Source organism: Phalaenopsis equestris, unplaced genomic scaffold (assembly GCF_001263595.1).
Source record: "Phalaenopsis equestris unplaced genomic scaffold, ASM126359v1 Scaffold000197, whole genome shotgun sequence".
NCBI classification, from domain to species: domain Eukaryota; kingdom Viridiplantae; phylum Streptophyta; class Magnoliopsida; order Asparagales; family Orchidaceae; genus Phalaenopsis; species Phalaenopsis equestris.
The window spans coordinates 85,626-97,484 of NW_018164639.1; the positions used below are offsets into that span (position 1 = coordinate 85,626).

An 11,859-nucleotide genomic window follows, 5' to 3' on the forward strand; every position below is an offset into this window, starting at 1 on the left:
TGTCAGCTCTGATCCCGAGAAGATATGACGGTTCAAAAGTAAAAGAGTACAACAGAAAAGGACCCACCGACAGAAGTCTAGGAGGCCACATATCCTATCGAATTAAACCCTCCAAGCCAGAGTAAGCAAGACCAAAGTTGATTGAGTCATGAAAATAACTAAATTATCCAGGTTCGAGTCATTTGGTTAAAAATGAGACTGATTTTCAAGTCATCGTCATGAAGAAAACGACAAGAGGAAGGTCCTACTCCCTCGACATTTCCAATCATATCGGGAAGATTCGAGAGCTCCTCCATTTATTATTAGGGGTCGACAACCCAACTAACTCAACCGATCAATCTAGCCCTCTCGACCCAAAGCCCACAAAGCTTAGTCGGCTGGCAATACTGACTAAGCCAAGCCGACAGAACTATTTTTGTTGAGCCAAAGCCAAATGAGCTCCGCCGACCAAGCCAGAGAGCAATAAGGTGATATGCTCAAATTTGTAATATTACGAATATCATGTACAATCCTCGTTAAAATAGTAACGGAAATATAACATCATTATATTATACTATCTCAACTATAAATAAAAAAGATCATTTCATGAATAATACATAAAGTATTATTGTTCACTCATCTGACTCTCTCTCTCTCTCTCTCTATATCTCCTTACACTCTTTTAGGGTGTGTTGTTCACTCATCTGACTCTCTCTCTCTCTCTCTCTCCTTACACTCTTTTAGGGTGTAATTCACAGACAAATCATGATTCAACAGTATGCAAGGATAGTTCAATAATAATGTATTGATGATTGATAGTCCCAAATAAATAGCAATCAAATAATACATGTAGATTGAAATTTGCAAATGACAGTCTACAATTGGACAGCCTAAAGAGAATATGCTTGGAGATAATACTTAAAAGAAAGAGCAGATGCTCTCCTTGATATAAGGATGAAAATTTAAATGATAATGTAGTCTTGATGAAAATGAAAAGAAGAGTGAATGGTAGGAGAGTCATAGTCCCGAGGCTGATGAACCTCCCTCAAAATTGGCAAAAATAACAAATATATGATTAACAGAACACATAGAATCTAATGAAATGTTAATAGTTCGACTGAGAGAGATGGAGCTCATGAGTGTAGCCGAGAAGTGGCGATGATATGAGTAACAAGAATTTTGAGTGGCAAAAAACTGCCTGGGTTAATAGTACTTCTCCATGATATGGACGTTAAAACTATCTTTTTTAAGCGCCTAATAAACTTCATAAAAATAAGCGTTTTTTCATTTCTTTCGCATTATTCGAGAATGGTTGGTGTATGGCAATTACTGGGTTTTGTTCAACTAGAAAAGGCACGCTATGCAGTGGACAAATATTTTAGGGGGCATTTAGCACTTGCTCCAATTATACCACTTTTAAGTTTTTCCACCAAATTACAAATAGCAATTATCTCTTATCTCTACCGTCGATCACCACAAAAATATATTTTAGTGAGCCCCACTGTCAATTTTTTTAAAAAAAAAAATTAATCGCAGTGATCAATAGTAGAAATCGGACACAACATACATCTCTACATACATTATTCATATAAAATAATTTCTCAATTTAAGAGATTGGGTACATCATATTATGCATATGTATAATGCTATGATTGTAAAAAATCTGTGTTTCAGATATATAAATTTAAGGGAATTGCATGGCATGTCTCTTCCCCCATCTTAAGCCCGTGACAAGTATCCAATGACATTGGGAAGGGAAATCAACGTTGACCAATGAGCCCCCAAATATCTCATAGGCAACAAAAATAATTAGGTATACGGAAGCAAGGAGTTTGCCTCAGCTTTGTAGACTTCAAACGAACAAATTTGCTAATAATCAAATAGCTTCAAACTGTTCAAATAATACACTTGCATCACAGATAGGTCGGGCTGCTCATGAGCTCAAATTCAACCTAATTCAACCTAATTTTGGACTGAGAGAAGATGATCTCATTCCAAAATTAGGTTGAATTTGAGCTGGAATCGAGATCAGTTCAGCATACAAATATGCAAGCGCAGCATAGCAAACTTAGCTGAAAATATGAATTCTTCAATGATCTCCATATACCACCAATAAATTCCTTCACCCTTTTCAAGTGATACACATGGCAAGACAGAATTATAGCACCACAATAAGAGACCAATTCCACCTATTTTCTTCGACAGCCCATCCCCAAACAACAAATCCAGCACAAACACAACAATTACCGCTTGACACGGGACCCACGTCGATTTCGAATAACTTTATATCTAAACACACCGAACACCCTGCTCCACATCCCGGTTCAGTCTCTAACCCGAGCTGTGAAAAAGCCCTAAACACCCATGTGCATACCACAAACCCAACTCCACAAATTCCTCGGCATGGCCAGCCCTCACGTGGGTGGACCCACTGAGTAGATATTTATTTCATTAACAAAATAAACGTTATTAATTGCTTTATTAAAACAAATGATAGAGATTAACCGGTCAAATATTAAATCCCGTATGGGAAGACTGATGGGGCCCGCAACACGATCCCCCCACATCGAAGAAACCTTCCGAATTGCTTTATTAAAACAAATGATAGAGATTAACCGTTCAAATATTAAATCCCGTATGGGAAGACTGATAGGGCCCGCAGCACGATCCCCCCACATCGAAGAAACCTTCCGCTAATTTATAAATAGCAAAAGACGAATTAATTAGATTCCGTTTCCCAAAATCCACTTCAGACAAATACAAAAACAATTAAACATTAGTAATTAACTTTGTAACAACGCCCATTAACCTTCACTGCTACTATTACAGTTCTAGAAAAATGAAAATAGTCGTAAAATATCTAAAAGAAACATACTTTTTATTCCTTATCGGCTAAGCTAAAAGTGGTGCCTGAGATAATTTCTTTTTTTTTTTTGCAGGAGGGACCAAAATATGCAATGCTGCAAAAAAAAAAAAAAAGTTGAAATGAGGGCAAAGATAAACTAAACTTTATTACAAGAAATGCCCATGAACACTTGCTTCTCTCAGTCACCGGATCTAAGTGATTTTATTGTTTTCTCCTCCAATCGGCTTCACAGATGCAGGCGAGCCGGCGAGGTAAAGACTATTATCGTCTTCCAGATCTAACTTCAAACAAACCACCAATCCAAAAATACATAATAGTTACCTAATACTAATCTGTTAAATTGATTTTTTTTTTTTTACTTGGAAACATTGCTTCTTCAAACTGCTAAGCCTAACTGAGTATTGACTGATTAGTGGGGGGTCAGTAAGTCCATTCCTGCGGAAGTTGGATTTCGTGGCCGGACAAAGCGGGAGGCTGATGGTGGTAGTGTGGTTTCTGAAGAAGAATCGAACCGTTGCCGCGAGTAGAAGCCATTTCTGAATAATAAAAAGAAAATTGTTAGTACACATTTAAAGAAAAAGAACGAAAGAGTTGCGACGAGATACTTGCCATGGTCGCAAGGGAAGCATCCTGGGTAGCGATGATTTACTGCGCTGTCTTCAAGGTTTAGACTTAGAGCCTGAACTACCTTCGCGGGGAGAAGAACTGTTGAACAAGCTGAAGAGAGATTGCACAAGTCAGTAGCTGAAGAAAGAGAACATGTTATTTAAAATAAAAGGACTTTGGAACACAAGATTTAAGCTAACAAAGAATCAAGATTTACATGGCTTCTTTCGACTTTCATTGTGGTTGCCGGCTCGACGAGGAAGGAATACTCCCGTGCCTGTGGATTCCCGACGCGTTCCTGAACTGTTGAGGAAAACAGCTCTCATTCCAGAACCCGGCTGCTGCCGCTGAAGAGGTGGCCAAGCAGAAGTCACCAAGTTAGGTTGTCGGTTATTTCTCGTTGCTCTGTTCTGCCGGCTCCAAGCAGCAGTGACTTGCTGCTTGATCAATTGTTGTTGTTTCAGCTGAAAGAACTGCTGAGATAGAAACTGAACTAATCAGAGGCGAACTCATAGTTAATAGAGGGGAAAAAGACGAGACAAAAACTTACCTGGGCTGCCTGGAGTTGCTGCTGAGTGAAGATTGGGTTATATGATCTATAAAGGTTTGCTTGAGATTCTACACGTGGTGAGGGTTTTTTAGGCGGGATGAGAAGCCCCCGTCCACTAATCCTTTGCTCGTTCTGCCTCATTCTTCCAACCTGCCCTGCTGCTGCATAAAGAATGTCCCACGCATCATCTTTCCTCTGCTCAAACGGAGTTGAAGGAGGTGAAGAAACTTGTGATGGCCCATTCGGGCTACCCTCATTCGAAGCCGTCCAGATTCCAGTGTCACAAAGGGTCGACTGCGGAGAGGTGGCCATGATCTAAAACAGGGCAACATGAGCATACTTCAGCCAAACAGCTAACCAAACATATAAAAAAAAACAGCAATAAGAAGAAATCTGTGGCAAAACATGCCTTGGCGTTCAAAGCAGTGCTTAATTTCTCGTCATCCAGAAAGGAGTGCGCCATCTGCCGAGTTAAACCCGCGATGTAGTCCTCCTCTTCGCTCTCGGACTCAATAGAATCCCCAACATAAGAACCTTTGTTGTCACTTCCCACCAACGCCCGCCTCTCTTCAAGGAAGAAGTCCTCATCCAAAAACTCCGACGGAAGCCAGAACTCTGCATCCTCCATCTTCTCCGACATGTTCGCTCCGTCTAAAACACTCGAGTTAACCAGGCAACCCTAGAAAAGAGAAAAGGGACGAAGCAAGGTTGAGTCCGGATCGTTCTTTGCTAGTAATAATTTTTCCCTCTTCCTTCCCTTTCTCCGCTGGTTCGGGCCCAGAACAGAGGAAAGAGAGACGAAATGGAAACCGGGAATGTCAAAGGCCTCGAGACTCAGGCATGGGAACGGTCGTGAAATGGGGTTTTATCAGACGGGAGCAAATAATTACTTTCGATAAAATAATTAATAAAAATTTTAAATAAATATTAAGATTTTTTTTTTTGGGTATAAAAATTAAGATAATTATAAATCAAGTTATACAGTCGTTCGCACCCGCTGGCCGCTGCAGTAGTTGGAGCTATGCCCACCCTCTTCCATTTGGTTTGAATTCGGATTATTTCAATTAAAATATAATTAAGATTTTTAATAATCACACACTTAAGTCCAAATTTTGTAATTTTGCTTAAGCACGGTAAAAGATGCCAACCTGACTTACAAGGGTAAGCTTGTAATTATGCAACTTCAGTTCTCACTAATTATTGCTTAGTTTTTTCCTCTCCCCAAGGATAAGGAGTAATTTAATTGTCCGTTTCCTAGGGGTAATACCTAATTATTGCTTAGTTTTTTCCTCTCCCCAAGGATTGTCCGTTTCCTAGGGGTAATAAGGTCACTTTACTTTTGACCACGAAATCCCTACGGCGGGAAAAAGATCTGAATCTTCGTAATAGGGCCGGACTGTCATGTGCCTGTCGGGTAGAATGTCCCTTGCCCTCACTCCTTTTCCTTTTAAGCCATGAAAATAGTTAAAATCGCATTAATACCCTCCCACTTCGCCGTATATCCCGCTCCACTAATTTTCTCTGAGATCCAGTGACCATCCCGTGCGGTTACCCCACATGTATTTCACTTGATTTCGAGCTCACAGTTCCAATGGATAACGGTGACCGCACTCCGAGTTTGGAATCTGAATCTCGAGGTGACGTGGCAGTTACAGTGATCCGAAAAAGGATAACCGTCCCCGCTCCGTCTGGATCATCCACCATCGCTTTCTGTCACACCTTCACGGCCACGATGACGGTGTTTGTTGACGGCTAACCTCAGGCAACTACGATGTATTTAATACGAAAAAAAAAATAAAAAATATAAAAATTAGGCCATGAAGGTGAAGACGTGCATAATGGCCGAAACGGAGAGGACAGCGCAGAGTTAATTTAACGAGGAAATTGCAATACATATAATAAATAAAAAGTAGCGGATTTAAGAAGAAAAAGTGCCGGATTTAAGGGCTGAAAAAAAAACCGGATTTGATAAAAGCGCCTCGGATGCCAACTTTGGTCTTTTTTCGGGTTTCCCGCCGAAAGCAACGGTTACTTTCGGCTTCTCGGCCGGGTTCGAAATTTGAACCACATCAAGCCGGGCCCATCGGACGGCCCTCAATCCCCGAAAATTTTCGCGCCAATCGAGCTCTAGTGGGGATTAGCTGTACTCCAGTAGCCCCCACCGTCTCCCAACCGATAATGCCAAACGGCGCAAGGTTGCGCCCTTTGGCGAATCGAACGGCTGGTGTTAAATCCCCTCCTTTCAATGAACGGTTCGATTTGATGAATCTGCGGGGTCGCGTAATCATCAAATCAAACCGGGCCCATTCTTAGATGTCTCTGGCCCGCCCAAAAGCCCGCTTAGCGTTATGTAAACCTTAAAACTGGACCCGAAGTTAACCAAATCAGCTCTAGTTCCGCCACGTGGAAGCCATATACAGAGTTTACGCAGCCGTGCATCAATTAATTATTCCCGGGCTTTGAGTAAGGCTTAAGTTTGAATAATGCAATCTAACATGATTTTAACTTTATCTTTTCTTTTTTTTTCCTTTTTTTTTAATTGGCTTTTTAATGTTTAATAATTTTCTTTTGATGCTTTAGGTGTTGGTGATGTGATATGGATGAAGGGGGAATTGGTGTGAAATAGGTTAGCTAACACTATCTGTTAATCGTACATTCGGTGATTGTCAATTCCTTTTGCAGGAGCCAAACTTAAATCTAGTTTATGGGGGGGGTTCCTAATCTAATTATAGAATATATTTTTGGAGTAATTAGGATTAAAGAAAGTGTGAGCTGGGCAGCGTTTGGTGCGCCAACTATTTAATGATTGGGACATGGTGTTCAGGGGAGAAGATTAGAGCATCACATGCATCGTGCCATCGTGAATCCTAATTTCAATCAAGGTCTAAACGTGGGTCCAGCATTGCATGATAATTCTTATTTTATCTTGTTTTATCTCAATATAATTATGAAAAGGCAGCTGTATTTGTCTTAGTTCTGAAGTAATATTAAGGAAGGGATTAAGATGTCAAATTTAATATATAATCATATTTAGATAGGGTCAGACCTAATTCAAAGGAGACATAAAGTATGTATATGCTTGTGTAATAATTTAAGATTTTATCATTGAAAATTGGGCATCAATGAAAAATGAAATTAATTTTTTTATTCAAATTAATGAAGCGATCCGATTGAACGGCTTTTACTAATTTTAGATTGGAGTCTGATAAACTTGAAATTTGAGTGTTGATGTCCATTAAGAGGGGCATTTAGACAGACAGAGTTGATGCTATCAACGGGAAATATTTTGGGGGCTAAACCTCTTTTTTATTTAGCTGCATTTAAGTAAGGTCAACTTCATCATCAACAAGAGTACAAAAAATAAATATCATAATAGGTCGATCCGATCGAAAGTTTATATTTGATCTCAAAATCTAAGCTAAATTATTGAGCTAAAGGAGGCTAAAATGTTCCAAAGTCATTGGATTAAATCTAGAGGTGCTTGTGAGTCAAGCCGACTAGTGCGCTGGCTCGGGCTCGACTAAATAAGTGGCTCGTGAATTGGGATGAGGTGTTGGAGGACCACAGAGGACCACATCTGCTAAGGGAGTAAGGGAAAAGATTCATGGACGTTACAGTGAGTGAGGAAGCGATTTTTTTTTTCTTTATGACAACTCCCCGGACAAAGCGTTGTAGCTCATTACTAATGACATCATCTAGAATTGCAGTAAGGTCTGGCGATGCCAAATGAACTGCTCCAGATGGATGATTTGAACTTGTGGTATCTAGAAGTTCAGCATCACGACTTGGAAGGGGAATTGTTCCTTCTTGGGAAGGGGGCTGGTACAAGTTCCTTCGAGTAGTTTGTTTCCCGAAGGTCACTGAATTGGTTGTAAATGAACTCCATCCAATGGTGTGAACAGCGGTTGTTGAGCCATGAGTAGGAGCTGTAAGATTTCTAGTTTAGACTTATCCATTCTATGTATCCGACCTTCCAAAGAAGGACCTGACATGTCTTCATCAGCAATATAGCATCTCTCACGGTGAGAAGATGAAGAGGCATGCTACCCTAGGCTTTGTGACTGCCCCCTGGAACGATAGATGTTGGAGCAAGATATTCTGTTGTCACGAATATTGTATTTGGTGGCCATGTAGTAAGCCTCGCAAGTACTTCAATGGTGGAATTGAGTTCCCACAGACGACACCAAACTGATGTGTGCTAGAAAATTCACGACAGCAAAGTAGCAGATTATTATTTTAGGATGGTATGAAGATTCAACACATACTCAGAAAAAAGAAGACAACTAACCATGACACTATATATTTTTAAATGGGGAACTCAGAAAGGGAAAAATCATAGGACTTAACCCAGCTGAAGAATTTCACTATAAAAATATGATTAAAGTTATAACCCCTTGTCCCACAGGTGAGAAGAGCTACTAAGTTTCTGAAGTTACAATGTCTGCGTGCTGATGAATTTGTTTCTAGGAACGGGCGACAAGCGATAGTTATGAATGATGTCTGGTCGGTGGTGGTCGATAGTGGTTGACAGTGATTGACGGTGGTCGACAAAGATTGACGATGATCGACAACAGTTGACGGTAGTCGACGGAGGTCAGTTGTGTTCGACGGCGGTCAACGGTGATTGATGATAATCAATGAAAATAGACCACGGGTGGCGGTGGCGACGCATGTCATTGGTGGTTGACGGTGATTGACGATGGTGGTGTTGATCTTCAACTCCTTGTCAAAGCTTAAAGCTCTTCTTCAAGCATCAAACTCCTCTCATTTTTCCCTCATGAGAGGGCAGATGCTCTATTTATAGAGTTTCAGATGCAATTAATGTTGGAATATGACCACTTTAATCAGATGGTCCAGAGAGCTTCCTTTGATCACATGTTGTTTGATGGATATTTGAGTACCTTACGATGTCTGAATTGAGCTATATTGGGCCTGTTAGATTATTCTCGTCGAGACACTTGATTTGACTATGAACTTGCTGGATTTGACATTCGTTTTACCATTCAAATATATCTGAAAATGTTCCAGATGAGATTTAATGTTTTGATTAGGGCTTTTTTTGACACGAATATGATCAATTTTGATTCATTAGGTTCATCTCATAGAGTCGGTGACTTTAACTATAAGTTTGTTGAAATCAGAACTCGATGACTTTTAATCGAAGTTTAAATACTTTTTACTCAAAAATGTGCTTGAGATCCGTGCCATCTCTTAAAATTCGTGTTGGAAGCTGGAGTTTTGTTGGTGGCGTATCAATCTTCTTAACAGAATATTGCAAAAAGATTTAAATTTAATTGAATGCTATGTTTTTATGCATATATATATATATATATATACCTGTAATGAATTCATTAAGACAGAATATTGCAAAAAGATTTAAATTTAATTGAATACTATATTTTTATGCATATATATACCTGTAATGAATTCATTAAGATATGTTGAATTAAAATAGCATATTAATTATAAAATCATTACATGGGCATCCAGGTTTGAATGTTTTCATATTAATTAGAAAATCATTAATTGTAATTAAGGAAACAAAAAACGCTTGTAAATTAAATGAGATTTGTTGTATTTGAATATTTTTGAATATATTTTTGAATTGTTCCACGATTACAGGCTCCTTTTTTTTACGTTTTTTTAAAAAAAATCCCAAATTTGCATTTTCTTTTTGGTGCAAGAAAATAGCAACTAAACATATAAGATTAATGATTAAATTTGAAAAAGAAAAATTGTTAATAGCAACTATACTTTTACATTTTATATTTTAAATACAGTTTTTTTTTTTAAATTTCTCAAGAAAAAAATCGTGGAGATAAAAACTACAATTTTACATAACTAAGATCCAGAAAATTTCCAGTGAACTGTTAAAAGAAAAAAAAATATTTTTTTGTTGACATAAATACCTCAAATTATCCAGAAAATTTCCAGTGAACCTATGAACTGTCAAAGTTGTTGTTTGCACGGTTTCCATAGTTCAAGTTCCTCAAGTGTTAGTTAGACAGAGGTAGACATTAGAGAAATTTTTCATAACATGCGCTGAGTAATGGGTCAGCTGTCTGGAATAGGTCGAGAGATGCGCAGGTATGGTCGGTCGGCTCATTCTTACCGTTAGGAACTAAACTTCCATTCTGAGATGCTCACCTCCTAGCCAAAGCCTTTAGAAGGATGATAGAAATGGCATTTCAAGTTTTAGATCTGTTATTGCATGGATTCCTTAACATGCTATCTGTGTAAGAGTGTTTTTGAGATTCATTTCTCATCGTTGGTATCAGTTCTACTCTTGTTTGTAACATGCTCTAAGCTTATCGTATCTTTCTGAATGTTGAATCCAAATTTGTTATGTAAGGCATGCCCAAGGATCGAAACAGTAGGAATCTTGAGGGAGAAATGGAAAGAGAAAAAGGGAAGAAATAAAAAAGCACGCACAGACTTGCCCCGTAGAGGCGAACTGGGGCATTCTCAAACTCTATAACCCATTTTATATATAGAAAAAAGAGGTTACAAGAGAGAAAGGGCGAGAGATTTCCTTACAAAGTGTGGTTGTAGAGAGGAGCCAAAAACCGTTGATAAATGAAAATGTCCTTCTATTTATAGATGATTAGAGGATAAAAAGTAAAATTACAATGTTACCTTTGCGAAAAAGATGTAGTACAAGACATTATGGTCATTTTAGTCTTCAAAATCTATCAGGCGGAACCACATCGGTCGACAAAGTAGACCGCAAGAAGCAATCAGTTGATTGAGGTGACTGGTCAGCTAAGGTTATTAGTTGGCTGAGGTGTTCTACAGCAAAAGCGGTTGGTTGGCTGAGGTTGTTGGTCGGTTGAGGTGGCCAGCTGGCTGAGGCGGTTGATCGGCTGAGATGGTCGGTCCTGGATGACATGGGAGAGCTTCTGAACTTGATTGTTCTTGGCCCGGTGTTCGGTTGACCTTACATCATTGGCACGTAGTGACCTTCGGTCAACTTTTGTGACTCTCATCTTTTTTTACTCGACTTTGATCCGATTAGCCTTCACTACCGTAAGGTCTCATCAAGATCCGCACATACATTTTTTTGACATGCAAATTAATAGTAGTTATAAGATGGTTCGAAGAATGTTTAATTGTAATACAAACATTTCTTGATCATGGTTTGAAGCTCAATTATGTTTTAATCATGTTTTTTCAGATTATGGGAATATTGTTCGAAAACGAAACGATTATGGTTTAATATTTTTTTGTTCAGTATTTAATCATTATTCAATCATGTTTCGAAACACATTAGCCATAATGCAGAGATTAAATTATATAAAAAAAAATAAAACATAAGAAGCATAACATAGAGTTCCACAATACGGTTCAACAAGTTTTTGAGCATTATTCAACTAGAGTGAATATAACAAAGTGTCTTCCAACACCTTGAATATAGCACAATAAATAGTACAATCATAACCAACAATAAGAGAGTTATAATGAATGTTTGTATCTTGCACATCGATGATGCAGAGATTGTTGATTTTTATTACATATTTTTGAATCGTTGAATTGAGTCCAAATTAATAAAAGGAGAGCAGCAGCACAGCAAAGTTGGTAAAAGCAGATAAACTAATGCATGCTCTTCTAAAATTTGTTTTGCAATCAACTAATGACCACAAAATGATTACTATATTATACAAATGTTGCAGTCATCTTGTTAGTTTATATGTGATAAAGAACCAACAACAAAATTTTAATATCAGCCATATTCGATTGCTAAAATAATGGTGTTGGGATGACTTATTGGTCGCTAATTCTATTTATGATAAGAATGCACAGTTCTATAATTGTTTTGTTGGTTAAAAATAAATAGCATTCTTGTAGGGCTGTCAATTTG

The 11,859-nt window shown here is 38.4% G+C and overlaps 1 protein-coding gene across 2 annotated transcripts; it reads right to left on the minus strand.

Moving 5' to 3' along the window:
* Positions 1-2,838: 2,838 nt before the first annotated feature.
* Positions 2,839-4,851, minus strand: LOC110022570. Of its 2 annotated transcripts, none has more exons than XM_020721583.1 (5): positions 4,411-4,851; positions 4,002-4,316; positions 3,669-3,924; positions 3,455-3,562; positions 2,839-3,381 (listed from the first exon to the last, which is right to left on the minus strand). In XM_020721583.1, the coding sequence occupies exons 1-5, from the start codon at positions 4,639-4,641 to the stop codon at positions 3,266-3,268; spliced, it is 1,026 nt and encodes a 341-aa protein (XP_020577242.1). In that variant the 5' UTR covers positions 4,642-4,851; the 3' UTR covers positions 2,839-3,265. The 2 variants fall into 2 exon arrangements, with proteins under 2 accessions (XP_020577242.1, XP_020577241.1); XM_020721582.1 differs by having other exon boundaries at positions 3,669-3,927.
* Between the last annotated feature and the right edge of the window lie 7,008 nt (positions 4,852-11,859).

Bases quoted from the DNA above. Each gene is read 5' to 3' on its own strand.
- LOC110022570 (XM_020721582.1), bottom strand. From the start codon at position 4,641: ATGTCGGAGAAGATGGAGGATGCAGAGTTCTGGCTTCCGTCGGAGTTT. The intron at 3,928-4,001 runs GTAAGTTTTTGT...TTTCTATCTCAG, and splicing joins AGCAACTCCAGGCAGCCCAG to CAGTTCTTTCAGCTGAAACA. The intron at 3,382-3,454 runs GCAAGTATCTCG...TTTATTATTCAG, and splicing joins ATGCTTCCCTTGCGACCATG to AAATGGCTTCTACTCGCGGC.